General features: G+C 38.5%; 2 protein-coding genes across 4 annotated transcripts in view; one reads left to right on the plus strand and one right to left on the minus strand.

Annotated features, from left to right (window-relative positions):
- Window positions 1-5,729, plus strand: part of ZNF483 (zinc finger protein 483) — a 16,529-nt gene extending 10,800 nt beyond the window's left edge. Inside the window, exon 6 of the mRNA XM_008065560.2 lies at window positions 3,649-5,729. Within this exon, the coding sequence (XP_008063751.1) occupies window positions 3,649-5,192 (1,544 nt within the window). The 3' untranslated portion in view covers window positions 5,193-5,729. The remainder of the gene's footprint in view (window positions 1-3,648) is intronic.
- A 2,989-nt stretch (window positions 5,730-8,718) lies between these two features.
- Window positions 8,719-20,706, minus strand: part of PTGR1 (prostaglandin reductase 1) — a 38,004-nt gene continuing 26,016 nt past the window's right edge. Inside the window, exon 9 of one of the 3 annotated variants that reach the window (XM_021716283.1) lies at window positions 8,719-9,518. In XM_021716283.1, the coding sequence (XP_021571958.1) occupies window positions 9,447-9,518 (72 nt within the window). In that variant the 3' untranslated portion in view covers window positions 8,719-9,446. Of the gene's footprint in view, window positions 9,519-20,013; window positions 20,308-20,706 lie in introns of those variants that run through there. The other 2 variants (XM_008065561.1, XM_021716284.1) reach the window with 2 other exon arrangements.

The raw sequence follows: 20,706 nt of genomic DNA on the forward strand, positions 1-20,706 counted from the left end.
AGCAGGTCGAAGCTGTGGTGACCATGAGCATGCCACTGCACTCTAGCCTGGGCAACCGAGTGAGACTCCAACTCAGAAAAATACAAAATAAAAAACAAAGTAAGCTAGAAAAAAGAAAATGGTAATAAAGTCACATGGAAGAGAAAAATACATTTATAAGAATATACTGCTATTTATCGATACAAGTTTACATCATCTGTTTACAAGATAAATCTTGTGTCTGAAATGGCTGGCAACCGCAGACTTCATTCTATGGTACATACCAAGCATTTCAGCTTTTCCTTGTAATATCATGACTTTTCTTTACTTGTTGAGAGCATGTCCAGCATCACTAGTGGCTCTTTGTTTTTGTTTGTTTGTTTTTGAACTGGAGTCTCACTGTCACCCAGCCTGGAGTGCAACAGCATGCTCACTGCCACCACAGCCTTGACTCACTGTGCTCAGGCGATCCTTCCACCTTAGCCTTCCAAGTGACTGGAACTACAGGCACATGCCACCATGCCTGGCTAATTTTTTGATTTATTGTAGAGATGAGGTCTCACCAAGTTGCCCAGGCTGGTCTCGAACCATGGTGCCTTACTAGTGACTCTTTGTGTTGGTCCCACATTGTAATTCAGAGTTATATTATTGCACTAAACAATGAAAAATACTGTAGACCTTGAGATCACTTTTTTTTTTTGAGTTGGAGTCTCACTCTGTCGTCCAGGCTGGAGTGCAGTGGCACGCTTATGGCCACCACAGCCTCTACCTACTGGGTTCAGGCAATCCTTCCACCTCAGCCTTCCAAGTAGCCAGAACCACAGGCACACACTACCATGATCGGCTAATTTTTTTATTTATTGCACAGATGAGGTCTTGCCAAGTTGCCCGGGCTGGTCTTGAACCCATGAACTCAGGCAGTCCTTTCACCTCAGCCCCCAAAGTTCTGGGATTTAGTACCACACCAAGCGAGAGATCACTTTTTACCGCGATAAGCAATTTACTGGAGATAGAACCTACTCATATGAAGATGATTAGTATCACATGATATATTAGGCAGACACTTGAGCTCACCACAAGAGCAACAGGAGGTATCTATGAAATTATTACAGTGCATTGTACATACTGCAGTTAGTTTTATGTAGTTATGATTTAGTACTGCATCTTCGCCTTTGTTTATATTTCTCTTAACTGCAAATGGTACCCCATATGGTCTGTGTTTATATACCTAAGTTTTGATAAATGTTAACTTTTTATAATAGATTTATGTCTATTTTATGGTGGCAAATGATAAAACAGACTAATATCTACATGACGTTTATACATTCATGACATACTTTTTTCTTAAGTTTTAAAAAATATTTCTAGGCTATATGTTTTGTCTATAAGATTTTTCAAGTTCTTACAAATTTCTAAAAAATGTTCCAGTATATTAATTGAAAAAAAATCCATGGATAAGTCAACCTGTGAAGTTCAAACCTGTGTTGTTCAAGGTCAATTATAATTGCTTGAATAAAAGACAACAGTTATTTCATTATGTTTAAGTAGCATTTTGGGGAATGATTCTAAAAATGTTTTGAGTAATTCTGGCGGTATTGATAAAAATATACTTATTCCAACCCCCAAGAATTGTATGTAAGAAAAGCATCATGTAGTTGTATGGCTTTAAAAAGTCATTTACAACATACTGGAGAAAAAAATTTTCGACAAAGCAGAATCAATGGCCATAGTTTATAAAAAGTTCATGAAAATCAGTAAGGAACACTTAGTCTCTACAAAAATGGGCTATGAACTTGAGTAGATAACTGACAAAATTTAAATAGCTTTTGAATATGAAAAAATGTACACATTCACTGGTTAACAGTAAATAGACATTTAAAGCAACAGTACCATTTATTTTAAATCGAATGTACAAAGATTTAAATAAAGATCATTTGACAGAGATTAATACTCAGCTTCTGCTACTCATGTATTATGTAAAGTGGATAACCTTTTTGCCCTTTGGTGCAGCAATTCTACTTTTATGACTCTCTTCTTAGGAAGTATTAATTATTTGATAAAGATTCAATAAGGAAATGACTTAGTTAAAAACAAATATATCTATGTGATGGATTATCATATAACTGGTAAAATCATCTTTATGAAGAATTAGTAATAAAAAGGGAAATAAGTATAAATGAAAAGAGTACAATAGATATACACAGAGTTATTCTATTTTAAATTATGTAGACACATTTCTAGAAGGAAATACATGCAATTTTTAACATTGGTTAACTTCTGGGTAATAGTGTTTTGAGTGATTTTGTATTTTATAATAATATGTTTTAAAAAGTTTTATGAAAGTGACAATGTAACCTCATGGTTAAAAGCCAAGATGAATTATGTGTTAATAAATGAATTTGGAGTTGGGAGAAGAGTATAATCAGTGAGAGTATGGTATTGGAGAAACCTCTGTGGAGATTGTGGGGCTTAAACCCTAGGCCCTGTCAAACTTATGTTTATGATAATTAGGGTACTGTGGGAATGTATTTTATGCAGTAGAAAGTATTGAGACCAAAAGAATAGGATTGAAAATGCAGCAGTGTAGGAGGGACGCAAAATTGATGCCTGATTAGAGTATCCATAAGGTTGATAGGGACAGCTGATGGTAACCTTTGAAAGTCTAGCATGGGGCAGGCTCTTTTGGTTCCCTCCCACTGTGGGAGCTTTTCTGTCCTCTCAAATCCTGCTTTCTCCCTTAAAAAAAATAAAAAATAAAATAAACAAAGAAAGTCTAGCATGCATGGTGTTGCATATCTGTAATGTGATTCATACTTCTGTTTTTGGGAGAGGTAGCATGGTATAAACTAAAGCATGGGCTTTGGCTTCAGACTAGGCTAAAATCTGACTTTATTGCTCATTGGGCAAGCTACTTATATTCTGTGTGCCCATTCGTCACATCCATAAAACTGGATTAGAATAAGACCTCCTTCGTAGGGTTGTTGTGAGGATCAAGTTGAATGATACAAATAAAGTTTTTGGTGTGGGACCTGTCATTTGGTAAGTAATCAATAGATATTTGTACTATCATTGCTAGAAAGAGAACAGTTTGGATATAGGGAGAATAGGTTTGAACTTATTATGGAAATTCAAAATAAGGGTGAGAACTCGCACATCTATCTAACTATAAACCACAAATGTTTCATCTTCCTGAGTATTTTTCTTAACCACTATATTTACCTTTTCTTTCCCTATCTTTTTTTTTTTTTTTTGAGTTGGGAGTCTCACTCTGTCACCCAGAATGGAGTACAGTGGCACACTCCCGGTCACCGCAGCCTCAACCTGCTGGGCTCCAGCGATCCTTCCGCCTCAGCCTTCCAAGTAGCTGGAACTACAGGCGCTCGCTACCATGCCTGGCTAATTTTTTGATTTATTGTAGAGATGAGTTCTCGCCAAGTTGCCCAGGCGGGTCTCGAACCTGCAGGCTCAGGTAATCCACTCATCTCAGCCTCCCAAAGCACGGAATTACAGATTGAGCCCGGCTTCTTTCCCTGTTTTATAAAACTCTATTTGAAAACCATCCTACCTGCATTCCTTGTAGCTGTTACTATCTGTGTACCTACTTTAGTTCTAAATACAGCAGCTTTCTTGATTGCAAATAGGAAATATTCTCTTTCTCATTTATTTTAGAGTGTGAACCTAGAGGTGATGTTCTTATGGAGGAAGCAACTTTAGATAAAATAATAGAAAGATGCCTCAGGGATGATGATTATGGCTTGTTGGAAGAATTCCGGAAATATTATGGCAGATCAGAGGAGGATCACCGCAATCAGAGATATTCAAAAGGAAAAGTCACACAAAAGAAAACCCGTGGGAAAGGCAGGAAGGGTGAGAAATTTGATCCAGAAAAGAGTCCCTTTGGAAGTAATTTAAAAGAAACATCAGACATAATTAAATATCTGAGAGTCTACTTAAAGAAGAAATCTCGGAGGCATAATGAAAGCAAGAAACCCTTCAGTTTTCATTCAGACCTTATCGTGAACCGCAAAGACAAAACCCCTGGAGAAAAGTCACGTAAATGTAACGAAGGTGGAAAAGTCTTAAGTCACTCTTCCTCTCTTACTGAACATCAGAAGCGCCAGAAGATTCTTTTAGCGAATAAGACCCAGAAGTGCAGTAAGTGCGGGATAACCTTTATTCAAAGATCATCCATTTCTAGGAGGAAAATCCCTACATGTGAGAAATGTTGGAAAGAATCACGTCAGGCGGCAGCCTTACGTAAAAATGAGGGAACTGAGACTGGAGAAAAGACTCATAAATGTAGTAAATGTGGAAAAGCCTTTGGCTACAGTGCCTCACTCACCAAACATCGGCGAATTCACACTGGAGAGAAACCATATATGTGTAATGAATGTGGAAAAGCTTTCAGTGACAGTTCATCACTCACGCCACATCATAGAACTCATAGTGGAGAGAAACCCTTCAAATGTGATGATTGTGGAAAAGATTTCACCCTGAGTGCTCATCTCATTAAACATCAGAGAATTCACACGGGAGAAAAACCTTATAAATGTAACGACTGCGGGAGACCATTTAGTGACAGTTCATCTCTTATTCAACATCAGCGAATTCATACTGGAGAAAAACCCTATACATGTAACGATTGTGGAAAATCCTTCAGTCATAGCTCATCCCTTTCTAAACATCAAAGAATTCATACTGGAGAGAAACCTTATAAATGTGGTGAGTGTGGAAAAGCCTTTAGACAGAATTCTTGCCTTACCCGCCATCAGAGAATTCACACTGGAGAAAAACCGTATTTGTGTAATGATTGTGGGATGACTTTCAGCCATTTTACATCTGTCATTTATCATCAGAGACTTCATTCGGGAGAAAAGCCCTACAAATGTAACCAGTGTGAGAAAGCCTTTCCTACTCATTCGCTCCTTAGTCGTCATCAGAGAATTCATACTGGTGTGAAGCCTTATAAGTGTAAAGAATGTGGTAAATCCTTTAGTCAGAGTTCATCTCTTAACGAACATCACCGGATTCATACTGGAGAGAAACCCTATGAATGTAACTATTGTGGAGCCACATTTAGCCGAAGCTCAATCCTTGTAGAACACCTAAAAATTCACACCGGAAGGAGGGAATATGAATGTAATGAATGTGACAAAATATTTAAAAGTAATTCAGGTCTCATCAGACATCGGGGATTTCACTCTGCAGAGTAATTCTGGGAATATTGTATGGTGGGGGGGGAATTTAGTTTAAACGGTCAGTTACTGATGTCCTGAAATATACACTACTTTTAATGTTGGTCAGTAGCTGCAACTTTGATAAGTTGGCAGCTAGGAAAAATATTCTTTTTCCCATTCCCCATTCTTTTCAAGGTTATCAGCTGCTGGTAAATAGTAATTAGTTGGTAAAGTCATGTGGAACGTGAAGAAAGTAGTAGGAGATATAAAATGATTCCAAAAGGCCAAGCTCAAAATTGAAAAGCTACTTTCTTCAGAGGATTTCCCTCTCTTCTGCCTTCCCTACATAGTATGATGGAAAGAACTTGACTGCAGTCAGATAACCTAGATTCTGTCCCAGTTGACCAACCAACTTGGTATATAGCCATGGACAAGTCATTTGACCTTTTTGAATTTTAGTTTCTTCACCAGGAGAATGAAGGGCTGGGACTGATGATTTCTAAGTTCTTTGTTTTTGCTTTTGGTATCCCCGATAATCTTTGAAGCTGTGAAAATAAGTTATTTTTGATTTATTGAAACTTTCAAGTTTCTCTAGTGGAAAATATTCTCAGGCTGCTGGCCTCTTTTTATTATTGTTATTTTTTAGATTGAGTCTATGTTACCCAGGTTGGTCTCTATTTCCTGGCCTGTGTGTATGTTGCCCAGGTTGGTCTCTAATTCCTGGCCTGTGTGATCATGATATCAACCTCCCAAGTAGCTGGGATTACAGGTATGTACCACCATACCTGGCTCTCAGGATCCTGGACTTGGAGCCTAGAGAGAACACAGTATACATTTTGAATGATTATGTAGGAATCCGTAGAATGCTGTAAACAGGAACAGGTCAGTGAAGCTCAAATGACTTTGCCTTCAGGGAATATTTTAATTGGACGAGGGACCCCAACCTCTTTTTCTTTTGGGCAATGGCCTAAAAGACTGGGAGTCCAGAGAGCTTGCACCTGAACCATCTCAGTCCTAGGAAATAGATGGGGGCTGGAGGAAAGGAAGTGCCCTGAAAACAGCTGTTCTGGATGAATTTTCTTTTGCAAAATAGAATTCTACTTTTTAAAAAATTTTGACCATAGTAAGTACATCTTTCTGCAATTGGAGTGTAAGTATTTTATATGGCAAAGGTTATAAGCTGTTAGATTGGGTCATATTGGGCTCTTAGGCATGTTTTAGTTGGTGTGCGTGGTGGGGCGTGAGAGAGAATTTTGTTGACATTATTTAAAAATTAGAACGTTTCATATTAAAATAGGATATATCTTTAAAATTATAAGGGCTAGCCACACTGAGCCTATCTTTCTGTGGAGCACTCAGCTGGTCCTGGGTAGCCCCCTTTTGCCAAGTTTTCTCATGTATATTACCTGATTTCCCCACTGTAGTAATTTGATATTATGATCCCCACCATTTGGAGAATGCATAACACTAAAATCTAGAGAGACCCCATTGATAGCAAGTAAAATTCAAAGAAAGAACGTATAATTGATGTAAAATAAGTTTTCAGTTAAGTTTTTTGTTGTGAAACAAGATCTCAGAGGAATGGGGTATACGGGTATTGGTGGATGATTCCTTGTAAATTTCTTTGGTGGAGTCTGAATACTAATTTCTAACTGAAAAAGGAACAAAAGGCCCAGAATGAGAATGAGTTAGGTTTGGGTTTCAGATGTAGGATTCTGGAGGAGCCCCACTGACTCAGCAGTGGTGCAGAAATAAGTTCCTATGGTTGAAATTTGAGACAGCTCCCATGAAAGGAGAACTACACCAGAAAACTCTTGGCTTATGGAAGTGAAGAGTTCCTTAATGCTGATCTGATACTCAGGAACATTTGCTGTGAAGTCATGTGTTTAGGTTTGAAGTGCTACCTCTGCAACCAGGTTTATGGTTTCTTCCTGGTGCTGTCCCACCACCCCACAGTCCTGCAGTTCAAATAGTGCTGTGTGATAAATCGGTCTGCATAGTTATTGCTAAATAGACCAACCAGACACATTCTAGCTATGAAAGGAATATGGCTTATGAGAATCATTCATACCGGTTTAAATTTTTTTCTGAAAAGATATAATTTACAGAAAGAATTAAGGAAATATGTAAAACTCTTCTCTTGAGAAGAGACTTCTTTAAGGATGGTTACTAGTTAGACTCCCCAGTGGTCATAAGAAGAATGTTTTATCTCAGCATCATTTGGGAATCTGCATAAATTTTTAAGTGACTTTAATGAGGTGTAAATTACATACCATAAAAAGCATTTCAAGTGTACAATTCACTGAGTTTTAGTAAATTTGCTGAGTTGTGCAGCCATCACCATAATCCATTTTTTAGAACACCACCCCAATAAGATACCTCATGCCCATTTATGTTAATCCCTTTTCCATCTCTTATCCCAGGCACCCACTAATCTATCTATTTTCTGTTGCTATAGAGTTGCGTTTTCTGAACATTTTATGGAATCTTATGTGTCCCCTTTCATTAATGTGTTTTATGTTCATGTAGTACCATATCAGTGCCTTGTTCCTTTTTGTTTTAAATAATATTCCATTTTGTGGATACTTTGTCCGTTCACTAGTTGAAGGGCCTTTGGGTTGTTGTTTTTTTTTCAGTTTTTAGCTGTTGGGAATAATGCTGCTTTGAACATCAGTATACAAATATTTTTGAACATTAGTGTGCAGGTCTTTCTGTGGACATATGTTTTCATTTTTCCTAGGTAGATGCCTATGAGTGAAGTTGCTGGGTCATAAGGTAGATTTTTGTTTAAATTTTTTAGGAAATTGCCAAATCGTTTTCCAGAGTAACTGCATCATTTTACATTCCGATTAGCAATGTACGAGGGTTTCTATTTCTCTAAGTACCTTGTATATGGAATCATACAATATTTGTCCTTTTGTGTTTGGTTTATTTAACTTAGCATAATGTTTTCAAGGTTTATCCCTGTTGTAGCATGTGTCAGAATTTAATTCCTCTTAAAGGCTGAATAGTTCCATTGCATTTGTAGGCCACATTTTTTTTATTCTTTTATGTGCCAGTGGACATTTAGGTTGATTACACCATTTGGGCCATAGTAAATAACACTGCTATAAGCAGATAGGTGTTTGAGTTCCTGTTTTCAGTTCTTTTAGGGATATCCTTAGAAGTGGAATTCTGGATTATGTGAGGCTTCCATGTTTAACTTTTTAAGGAAGTGCAGCTTTACTGCTTTTAATTCCCACTAGCTGTGTACAAGGGTTTCAATTATTCACGTCCTTGCCAATGCTTATTATTTTTCTGTTTCTTTTTTATAATAGCCATCCTCATGGATTTGAAATGGTATCTTACTGTGGTTTTGCTTTGCATTTCCCTAGTAATTAATGATATTAAGCTTCTTTTTCTGTGCTTATTGACCATTTGTATATTTTCTTTGGGGAAACGTCTATTGAAGTTATTTGCCCATTTTAAAAAATCAGGGGTTTGTTTTGGTTTTTTTTTTTGGTGTTGATTTGTTGAAGTTCTTTATATAGTCTGAATATTAAACCTTTTATCAGGTATATGATTTGCAAATATTTTCTTCCATTCTGTGTGGGTTGCCTTTTTACTCTGTTCCAAGTGTCCATTGAAGACAGGTTTTAATTTTGGTGAAGTCCAGTTTATCTATTTTTTCTTTTGTTGCCTGTGCTCTTGGTGTCATATCCATCTTCATTCTTTTATTTGTGGATACAGTAGAGAGCTACTGAAGGTTCTTTGGGTGTATGTCAATAAAGACTTATTTTTGTTTTGCTATTGTTTTGTTTTCCCCTCAGAATAGTTTTTCAGATACGGAACTCAATCACTGGGGAGAAATATTTTAAGATTCTTGAAACACATTGTCAAAGTGCTTTCCATAAAGTATAACACATTTGGGGGTTTCTCCCTTTTTTGGAAGCATTGGGTGTCCATAAAGGTCTCAACTAAGGAAACATTTGTCAGGCCAGGGTACTTGTGAGATCCCTCTCCTGAATTAATCCTCTGGTGCTCAGTAAGTTGTGGTTTCTGAGCAAAATGTTTTCTGCCTTGAGAGCATAGGTGAGATTTCTCTCGAACTCTTTTCTTATGGAGTCTAATGATGAGAGGTTCTTCCAGGTTGGAGTTCTCAGATTTCTCTCTCTATAGATTGGTGGCAATAACCTGCAAGCTTTCCTCAATCTGTCTGTAGCTCTTCCAGGGGTGGTGGTGGGGTTCCCCACTGATGTTCTAAATGTTTATAGTCCTTTTGTAAAGTAGGCCTATGCAGAACATTGCCTTCTAAAGTAACAATGAATGATACATACTCCTTTGTTTTTTCTGCTTTGAAGAATCTTCATTTTCTTTTTTGATCTGTCAACAGGAATCAGAACATTCCTTTAGCTCTTTGAGCATCTTTAAGGCAGTTGTTTTAAAACCTGTCTCACAGGTCCAATGTCTGGGCTTCCTGATGTAGATTTTTTTTTTACTGATTTATCTTGTTCCTTTGACTGGTCCATACTTTCTTGTCTCTTTGTATGCACTGTGATAATTTTTGTTGAAAACTGGATATTTGAACTTTATAGTATGGCAGCTCTGGAAATCAGATCTCCTTTTTCTCCAGGGTTTACTGTTTGTTTGGTTGTCACAGTGCTGGGGATCAACCTGTGTTGAATGCTTAAAGTTTTCTCAGTTCTTTTCAAGGCCTATGTTTTTCCCTGGGCAGGGGCAATGGCTTTCTAAATTCTCCTATATATGCAGTTTTTTGAATGTCCAAAAAAACAGATGCTATCCCTTTAAATCCCCTAAAAGCCACTTTACCCAGTGGGAGTTGGGAAAATGGGAGCTTGCCTCTGTGTGGACTCATCTTCCATGATCAGAAGTAGGCATCTGCAATCAGAACTCTGATATTCAGAGGAAATGCTCTTTACTGGCCACCCTGGCTTTAGCAAGCTGAATCAGAAATAAGGGTTCTAACTCCACAGCTGCCTGTCATGGGACTACTTTGCCAAAGGCTGAAATCCACTAATGTTAACTGTAATTTACCAATCAAGATTTCTCCTAGAAGCTACAGGTGTTCAAACAGACTCTTATGTCTCTGAATAATCACTTTAGGAACTTTCTGCCACATGTCTAGGTAGGGAGGTGGATTCCTGGGTCACTCTCTCCATGTCTTTGATTTTTTTTATCCTACTTCCTGGAAGATTCCTTCAACTTTGTCTTCTAATTCTATTCAAAATCTTGAAGTGTTATTTCTGTTATATTTTTACTTCCAAGTGCATTTTCTGATTTAAATGTCTCTGGTTCCTTTTTTGTAATATTTTTTCCATGAGTGAAAAATGAGGATGTCATTTATAGTGTCTTTCAGTGTAATTCTGCTCAATGCATTATCACGGTTTCCCTTGAGTTGTTTTTGCCTGTTTTCTCTCTTTCACATTGGAGGCTTTCCTGAAACCTCTGGTGATCTTTGACTATTCATATTTAAGAGCTGGATATTAAGAACCTATAAAAGGCTGATTGGAAGGTGTTTTAGGTACTGTAGCACCATCCAGTAGAAATATGTGAGCCACTTATGTAATTCACACTTCTTAGTAGCCACTTTTAGAAAATAAAACAGGTAAAATTAAAAATGTATTTTTATTTCACCCCATATATCTCTGTTATTTCATCATGTAATTAATGAAAAAATTGAAAAATTTCCTATTATTTGTACTGTTTCTAAAACCTAGTGTATAATTTATAATTGCAGCATATCTTAATCCACACACTGAATTTTAATTTGCAATACTTTATTCATATTTAGATTTGTGAAATTTAGAGTTGAAAAGTAGATTCACATAGTTCTTCCAAACGTACTTTGTTGTTGTTCTAAATATACTTAATTTTCTTATAACTGAATCAAATATCAAGAAGTTTTTTTAATATTTGCATCCACATTGACAAAATTGATCATCTTTTTATTAGAAAAATTGATTTAATTTTGAGGCAGCTGGGCATGGTGGCCCACACCTGTACTCCCAGCATTTTGGGAGGTGAAGGTAAGAAGAGTGCCTGAGTCCAGGAGTTTGAGACCAGCCTGGGCAACTTGGCGAGACCTCATCTCTACAATAAATCAAAAGATTAGCTGGGCGTGGTGGCGCACGCCTGTAGTTCCAGCTACTTGGAAGGCTGAGGCAGAAGGATCACCTTAGCCCAGAAGGTTTAGGCTGCAGTGGCCTTGAGCATGCCACTGCACTTCAGCCTGGGTGGCAGAGTGTGACTCCTACTCAATATAATCATCATCATCATAATTTTGAGGCAAAAGTATATCACTTTAAAAATTTACCTAAGTCAGTAACTCTTTGTCAACTCAGTATTATTAGCATCAAATTTGAAGAGGCATTGCATAAATGGAAACACAATTAAATTTATCAATACCAAAAATCATTCTTCAGATTTTTCTTTCTTTTTTTTTTGCAGCCAGTATGCAGTGTTAATGATTATGTTTAAAGTTTTCTGCACATTGACTCATTTGAAAAATGTGTAAAGTCATTTTGTATTATTTTTATTTGAAGTGTTTCGATTGTAAATAAATTCTTTTACCTGTGTATTTAGGCCACAAGCTTTTCCCATTTTAGAAGGCTCAAATGTAGCTCATTCATATTCAGGATGATATTAGCGAGAAAACATGTATCACAGTGCCACTTTTTGTCTTTGATTATTGAATATTTGTCAAGCATTCCTTTTGTTTCAAGGAAATCTTGAATTGGATTTTCTAGTACAGGAAATCTTTATAGAACTCTTTTGTAAACCATCCAAGTAACATTGGTAAGAACACAAACTTATTAGATAACATTATCTTTTTTTTCAGTAGTTCCATAAACTGGCAATGATAATTCTATAGCATTTGTGCATATGTACTGAAGAATTATAACATCTGTATCGATGACTCTTTTTCTTGGAGTCAGCTTCAGAAAACTGAACACAAATATTTCCAATATGTGTCATACAATAGAGTAAAGCAATGAGGGAAAAGTTTGTCTCTTGCTTTAAAATTCCAATACATCTGGTCTTTTGACTTAATACAGGCAGAGTTCCATCCTCATGATAGAAACTGATTTTTCCATGTCTAGCTAAAATTCGTTCATGGATGGAAAATTGTCAAAACTCTCTGCCATGAGTTTGAGATTTTAAGCAATGAATTGGCATTGTTTGTAAATTTGGATGTTCTTTGAGACAGAATATACCCAAAGTTTTCCTTGGGCAGTGACTTACATCACACAATTTGTTTAAAACTAAAGAAAAATACTTGAAAATTTTCAAATTTTGAATCATTAAATCTTTGATATTATTAGAAACATATACTATAAGCACACTGTATTATGCTCATGTGTACTCTATGAGCAAAATTGTTTTAATTGTAAATTTCAATTTTTGTAAATGTCTTTTAAAGTCTTTTCCACATAATTTTCTAAATAGATTACAATAACTAAAATGATAATTTCTTTGTGTTATCTCTCCAACTAAGATTCTTCATTGTATGTATCTGTGCAAGAATCAAGCTATTTTATAGCTTGCCCAGTTTGCAAACTCAAACCCTGTTAAAAAGTTGTTTAAATTGTTTTTGTTAGCAGTTTATCTCATTTCATGTGACTAATTTTGTGGATTTTTTTACTTAACATCACGAAGTTATTGCTGAAAAAATATATGTCTTAAATATTATCTACTGTGTATCTTTAACTTTTGAATACAACAAATAGCTTTTTCATTTTGCTCTGCTGCAGTGAGTTGGAATTGCCATTCATCATTGAATGTGCACTATATTTCCTTCTGGTGTCTTTTTTTTCTTGACTGTCAATCGTAGTGCTAGCTTCTATATCTGCACTGAATTCTGCCTCAGTAATATGCCTTTGTTTAAAATTTAAATATTTTTCCATATTTTTTAATCTAGAAAATGATTAAAATATTAGGTATCAGTTTATGATTCTAATGCATAGTTATTACTGTAATTTGTGCTGTCTGCATAGGCATACTCGTGTTACCTGCATAAAATATCCAAGTAAACACATTGTAATATTACATCCTTGCATAGAAAAAAAATCATCTGAACTGAATCAGTCTGTTGATACTAATTGTGATGTGTTTATGTGTAACACTAGAAATAATGCACGTTCGTGTACAAGTGTTGCAGTACAACAATGTCCTATGCGATGCAGTGGCTAAAGTGAATTGTAGTTCTATCAAAACAATAAAATGTGTTTAATGGAAAAAATACTCAGTTCTGCTTCAGTTTTTTATATTTTGAAATGTGGCACTATCTGCAGTTCCATTTCTCAGTAATCTCAAGTGACTGCCATATTGGAGAGTACACAGTTGGAAGACTTATTTATTTGAGTTGGAGTCACCTAGGCTGGAGTGCAGTGGCACAGTCTTGGCTACTACAGCCTTGACATCCTGAGGTCAGGCGGTCCTTCTACCTCAGCCTCCCAAGTAGCTGGGAATACAGGCAAGCACCAATGCTCCTGGTTTTTTGGGTTTTTTTTCATTGTAGAGTTGGGGTCTCACCATGTTGCTCAGTCTGATCTTGAACTCCTGGGCTCCCAAAGTGCTGGGATTACAGTCATGAGCCACTGGGATCGGCCTGTACTGGTTTTTTCAGTCTGATAACTGAGATGGCTACTATGAAGAACAGGCAGGTACTGTAGACAGCATGGATACACTGAACAATGGGATGACTCATGTTCTGAGTGTGATAGAGCAGAATGATGAGAGATTTCATCAGGCTACTTGGTGCACAATACAAAATTTATGAATTGTTTATTTCTGTAATTTTCCATTTAATATTTTTGGACCAAGGTTGACCACAGGTAACTGAAACCACGAAAAGTGAGACTACTGTACTTTCCGTAAGGGAGATAGTCCAAAATCTAATCTGATCAGTGTTTCCAACTTAAGTCCAGGGTCTGAGTTAGAAGTACTGTCACCTAGTTTTTGTCTCTGGGACCCTAAAGGTCAGTGCCTGTTAAACTTTCTTGGAGTAGTGTAATTTTTCCAGAGGGATCTGTGGTTTCTCCAGAGAAGAATCTCCTAATTGGTATGGATATAAGCCTGGCTACCATTATGTGGTGGGATAGGAGATGGCATTCATCTCCTTTCATTCAGACTTCCACTTAATCTCCTGGGTTTTTTTTGTTTGGTAGAAATGGGAGTCTTGCTTTGTCGTCCAGACTAGTCTTGAACTCCAGGTTTCAAGTGATCCTCCTGCTTCAGCCTCCCAAAGTGCTGGGATTACAGACAGGTCTGAGCCAGAGCACCCAGCCTGTAGTCTGTTTTTAGTTTCATCTCATTTTTCTCATTTTTATTCTCCTCCAGGCCCAGGGTACCCAAGTCAATAGCTTTTCAAGTCCTTTTGGTAAAAGCTAATACCCCATATTTCCTGTCAGGGATGTGGAAGGATTGATAACCTGACCAAACAAGGTAGAAGTGGCATCGTGGGCTCAGACTGCTCTTTATGTACATTTTCAAGCACTATCTGTCTTTTGTGCCTCTGATTTCCTCCCCACTTCCAGACAGCCTGACGTTTCCACCTCCTAAGTCTTTCCAGTTTCATCAGTATTCCATCAGAAGGCAGTTGTGCCGTTTTCTACTGTGCTCCGTTAAAAAGTTCCTCCAAACAAAATGTGTCTCTAGATTGTTTTGGGTTACTCATGTCCTTTAATTTTTTTTAACAGCTTTATTGAGATATAATTCACATACCACAAAATATACCTTTTCAAAGCATACAATTCAGGGGTTTTTAGTACAGTCACAAAGTTGTGCAACCATCATCACTGTATATTTCAGTGACACATTTACTACCCAAAAAGGAAACTGCATGCCTGTTAGCCATTGTCAGCCTCATCAGCCATTATCAGCCTCCTCCCATTTCCTGACAACTGCTAATTTACTTTCCATCTCCATAGATCTGCCTGTTCTAGACGTTTCATATAAATGGGATCATACACTGCATGCCTGGCTTCTTTCACTTAGCATAATATTTTCAAGGCCTATTTATGCCACAACAGTTATCAGTACTTTATTCCTCTTTGGGCTAAATAATATTCCATTGTATGGATAGACCACATTTTGTTCATTCATTTGATGAAATTTCAGTTGTTTCTTCTTTTGATTGTTATGAATATGCTGCTATAAACATTTAGGTACATGTTTTTGTGTGGACATATATTTTAAGTTCTCTTAGGCCTATATCTATGAGTGAAACTGCTAGTTCATGTAATGACTCTATGTTTAACATTTTTAGGAACTGCCAAACTGCTTTGCAAAGTGGCTGTACTATTTTACATTCTTATCAGTACTGTATGAGTAAATTGGTTAAAAAAAAAAAACCAAAAACAACAGGTGTGGTGGCTCATGCCTGTAATCCCAGCACTTTGGGAGGCTGAGGCGAGAGGATTGCCTGAACCCAGGGGTTTGAGGCCATCCTGGGCAATGTGGCAAGACCTCGTCTCGATAAATACATCAAAAAAATTAGCCAGGCATGGTGGCGTACACCTGTGGTTCCAGCTACTTGGAAGGCTGAGGCAGAAGGATCACCTGAGTCCAGAAGGTCAAGGCTATTGTGACCGTGAACATGCCTGTGACTGTGAGTGAGACTTCAACTTAAAAAAAAAAAAAAAACCCCTCTTTATTATCACTTGTTATTGTCCACTTTTTAAAAAAATTACAGCCATCTTGCTGGTGCCTATAGATTTTTTTTTTTTTTTTTTTTTTAGTGGAGTTTGTATTTCAGTTTCTTACACTCTGTGTTGCTTTGGATGATTTTCCAGATATAAGGGCAGAAATTTTTACTACCTTAAAATTGGAAGCCCTGTAGATCTTGTTAACTTTTAAAATCTGGCTGATAAACCGGGCTCAGTGGCTCAGCCTGTAATCCCGCGCCTTTGGGAGGCTGAGGTGAGTGGATTGCCTGAGCCCGCAGGTTTGAGACCTGCCTGGGCAGCGAGACCTCATCTCTACAATAAATTTAAAAAATCAACCGGACATGGTAGCGTGCGCCTGTAATTCTGGCTACTCAGAAGGCTGAGGTGGAAGGATCGCCGGAGCCCAGCAGGTCGAGGCTGCGGTGGCTGGGAGCGGCCACTGCACTCCAGTCTGGGCGACAGAGTGAGACTCCAACTCAAAAATAAAAAATAAAAATAAAAATAAAATAAATATCAGTGGTGATATCCTGTCTGATCCTTAATTTGGGAGCATGTATAAATTAAGGACCTGGTCTATACACCAGTTCACCGAACATAAATTCAGGATGCCTGAACTGTAGACTATCACATGCTGGCAGAAATGACATTTTCTGGCAGTGAGTTGTATCATTTAAAAGTTCAATTAGCTACCTGGCAGTGGTTCTACACTATGCTGTAAGCATCAGGCTAAGAACAGTATGTCTGGTATTCTAAATGAATTAATCTATAGTACTGTTTTAAAAAGAACACTGTTTAACATTTCATTCCGAAATGGATATATTGTGCATAAACTGAGAATGTACTTAAAGGCTTTCCAAAACTCCAGCAATAACCAATAAAACATGTAACGTAAAAAATCCCGTTCATGTTAGTGTCAAAACGATGAACCACAAGACCAGTTGAACAAGTGAGTCTAGATACAGAACTACGCATCTGTAAATGGAAAACATATGAGGGGAGACCACCCCAAAAACCAGAATTATCTGTTGGAGGGCAGGCCCCTTGTAGTACATTTGGAATTTGTCTCTCTGGATCAAACAACCAACCGAAGTTTTTAACTGGAAGGTTTGAGAAGGATGCGTCACGATATGCGGAAGAAACATCCCAGGTTGTAGCAAACAGGCTATTGGCTCTTCACCACAACAATGCACCTGCCTACACCACAGAGTGTTCAGTAGTTTCTGTCCAAACATGGCATGACCTCTATGCCCCACTCTCCCTATTCACCCGATCTCTCCCCGAGCATCTTTTGTTTCCTAGATGAAAAAAGTCCTCAAAGAAAAACGTTTTGCCGATGTGGAAGAGGTGAAAAAAACAAAAAAAATTTTTTAATGGCAGAAGCACTAAAAGGCATCAAAATTGACAAATTCAAAAATTGTTTAGAGCAGTGGAAAAAGTGTCTGGATAGGTGTATCACATCAAATGGAAAGTTTTTTTTTGTTTTTTTTTTTTGAGTTGCAGTCTCACTCTGTCACCCAGGCTGGAGTACAGAGGCACGTTCAAGGCCACCGCAGCCTCGACCTGCTGGGCTCAAGCGATCCTTCCACCTCAGCCTTCCAAGTAGCTGGAACTACAGACGCACGCCATCATGCCTCGCTAATTTTTTGATTTATTGTAGAGGCGAGGTCTTGCCAAGTTGCCCAGGCTGGTCTCGAACCCTTGAGCTCAGGCAATCCACCCACCTCAGCCTCCCAAAGTGCTGGGATTACAGGCTTGAGCCACTGCACCCGGCCTATATTTTTCTTTTTAAAGTCAAATTTTTTTTTTTTGAGTTGGAGTCTCACTCTGTCGCCCAGTCTAGAGTGCAGTGGCACACTCACGGACACCCCAGTGTCAACCTGCTGGGCTCTGGCGATCCTTCCACCTCAGCCTTCAAAGTAGCCGGAACCACACCCGGCTAATTTTTTGTAAAATCAATTTTATAGCGGTATAATTTATCTCATAATATGAACACATTTTTAAAACACCATTTTAGAGTTTTGGTTTTTTTTTTACTCTGTCACCCAGACTGGAATGCACACTCACAGTTCACCAGTCTCAACCTGGACTCAGGTAATCCTCCCACCTCAACCTCCCAAGTAGCTGGGACTACAGATGTATGCTACCATGCCTGGCTAATTTTTTATTTTTACTTTTATTTTTTTTTGGCAGAGATGAAGCCTTGCTGTATTGCCCAGGGTGGTTCCCAACGTCTGGGCTCAAGCTATCTATCCCCTTGCCTTGGTCTCCCAGGGTGCTAGAATTACAGGTGTGAGCCACCGTGCCTGGCCCTGATCAGACCCTCTATATGTAACCATCTCCTGTCACTACTACTCCCTCTCCTGCAGATGCTCCTTCATTCCACTCAAGCTCTGACATCCTGCACTTTCCCTCACTCTTGCTTCCCCTCGTGGTTGTTCTCTCCCTGCCAAAGTTCTTGCAGCTCCTGCTGGGCCACACTGCCACACAGAAGCTCCACTTTTGCTCTGACCTCCACGCTAGGCTACCCCATGCATGAGCACCTCTTCATCCTCTTTGGTGTCCCACCACTGGGACACTCCCACGTGGGGTCTCTCCTCGCCCTGCTTGGGAGCACATACCCCATGGCAGGACACCGCTTCATGTGGACGCCCTCAATACTCGGCTTGGGCTGTTACACTCCATGCTGGGCTGCCCCCATGCATGTTGCCTTGCTTATTCTGCTCAGACTTTGACTTCTTACACCACGCAGCCCTCCCATTCAAATGTCGTCCTCACCCTGCTTGGACTCTGACACCCTTAATCGGGTCATGCTCTCTCCCTCCTCCACCCACATCAATGACTTCACTCTTCTTGACACACATGCTGGGGAACCCTGCTATGACTCAGAAGCTGGATTCATTCTGCTTGAGCTCAGTTCCTCATATCAGGCCACAACACACCACCCAGGCCCTCCCTCTGCCTGCTCACAAGTGTACACACACACACAGACACAGCACTGGGACTCTGCCAGGCAGCTAGCCTCCGTGCATGACTTACTCACCCTGCTTGGGACCAGAGGCTGCCCCTTCTCAAGCCCCAGCACTCACTCACTTTCCTCTGCTTCATCTAATTTCTTTAGGACTGAAGAGTTTGGCAAGGGAAGAGGGCATACAAGGGCAGGGACCTTTTTTCTATTACTCTGTCCTATGGACACTCCTCAGTTCTCTTCACTGAAGATAAACCATATTAGTAGTTTATGACATCTCTTCAGAGTTTTTATACACTCTTCCCCACCCCACAGTTTCATTGTACTATAATTTATTTAACCCTTTCTATCATGGCAGAATTGATCAATAGAATTCCAGCTTTCTGATCGACATTAAATCTTCCTAAAGGCATAGTGCCTTTCAATGTGTTCAAGTCATCTTTTGTGTTCCTCGGTAACGTTTTAAAGCTTTCTTCATGTAAGTTCTGCACAATCTTTGTAGCTGTGTAAGTATTCCCATGTGTTATCTTTTGCAGCTGTTTTAAGTAACAGACTCCTTCCTCGGTCTGTTACATTATTAGACTTACCTGCAGAGAACCAGTGTAGGCTGGCCTGAGATTCCTGAGACTCCTGTACACCAGCAATGAAAATTTCTTCTGGTCTAATCACAAGCAATAGGAGTGCTAATCTTATGACTTCAAATTCACTGATATCAGCAGGGAGATAACTGACACTTATTGAGTACCTAATAGGCTTTATGCTGGTGTTTTACATAAATGAGCAAAATGTATGAAATAGATGTTATTATTCTCACCTTAAGATGAAAAATCAGCCAGGTGCAGTGCCTAAGCCTGTAATCCCAGCACTTTGGGAGGTGAAGGCAAGAGGACTGCCTGGGCTCAAGACCAGCCTGGGCAACTTGGCAAGACCTCGACTTTACAATAAATCAAAAAATTAGCCAGGCATGGTGGCACACGCTTGTAGTTCCAGCTACTGAGAAGATTGAGGTGGAAGGATTGCCTGAGCCCAGCAGGTTGAGGCTGTGGGCACTGTGAGCATGTCACTGCACTCCAGCCTGGTGGCAGAGTGAGACTCTGACTCAAAAAAAGAAGATGAAAAATCAGATGTCTAAGGTCACAGAGGGAGTAAGCTTTCAGACTCCAAAGCCATTATTTTCTACCATAACCCAGAAGGCGTTATAGTGGGCAGTGAGGTGACGTGGTTATTCACTATAAAATTTTTATTCTTTGTCACTTTAATTACAAGCCACTTAAATGTATTTTATTAAGTAGGTCAAACTCAATGCAGTTACTATTTCTTAGGTAATTAAGGGAGTATACACTTGCTAAATGGTGAAAAACAAATTGTGTAATCATCCAAATGATCTTCAGATTCCATGTCTTTTTTTTTATGCTTTCACTATTGTTTTCCCCAAATTATCTCCTTTCAGCATTCCCATAAATGCAGCTGGCATATTTTCAAATCCTTCAATGACATATTCATGATACTGGATTTTACCCTGTAATAAAACAACAGCAAATTTTAAAAGTTAATTTAATATTCCCAATGATACACTCTTCATTTTAGCAATAAATTCATCAGGTACATCATGGTAACCTTGAAAATAAAGAGATAGAGGGCCTGTCCTCCATGAATTTGAACTCAGTTTGAGACAAGATCTATATACATAGTGTATGTAACAGATTACAAAGCACACATAAGAAGCATTTAATAATAGGTGTCAGATCACAGTGAGAAATGTCACAAAATCGTGATTAGGCAATTTCTAAGTAAGTTGCATAGTAAAGTTTAATAACATTATGATCTTAGAAGAGGTGGAGTACTTTTCACTACTTCTATTTGGTAACTGAAGAGGTGGGTCTCATTCAGAAAAAGATAGTCTAATAATCTGTCTCCT

This window comes from Carlito syrichta, unplaced genomic scaffold, assembly GCF_000164805.1.
Source record: "Carlito syrichta isolate Samal-C Ts95f unplaced genomic scaffold, Tarsius_syrichta-2.0.1 Scaffold308663, whole genome shotgun sequence".
In the NCBI taxonomy this organism is placed as follows: domain Eukaryota; kingdom Metazoa; phylum Chordata; class Mammalia; order Primates; family Tarsiidae; genus Carlito; species Carlito syrichta.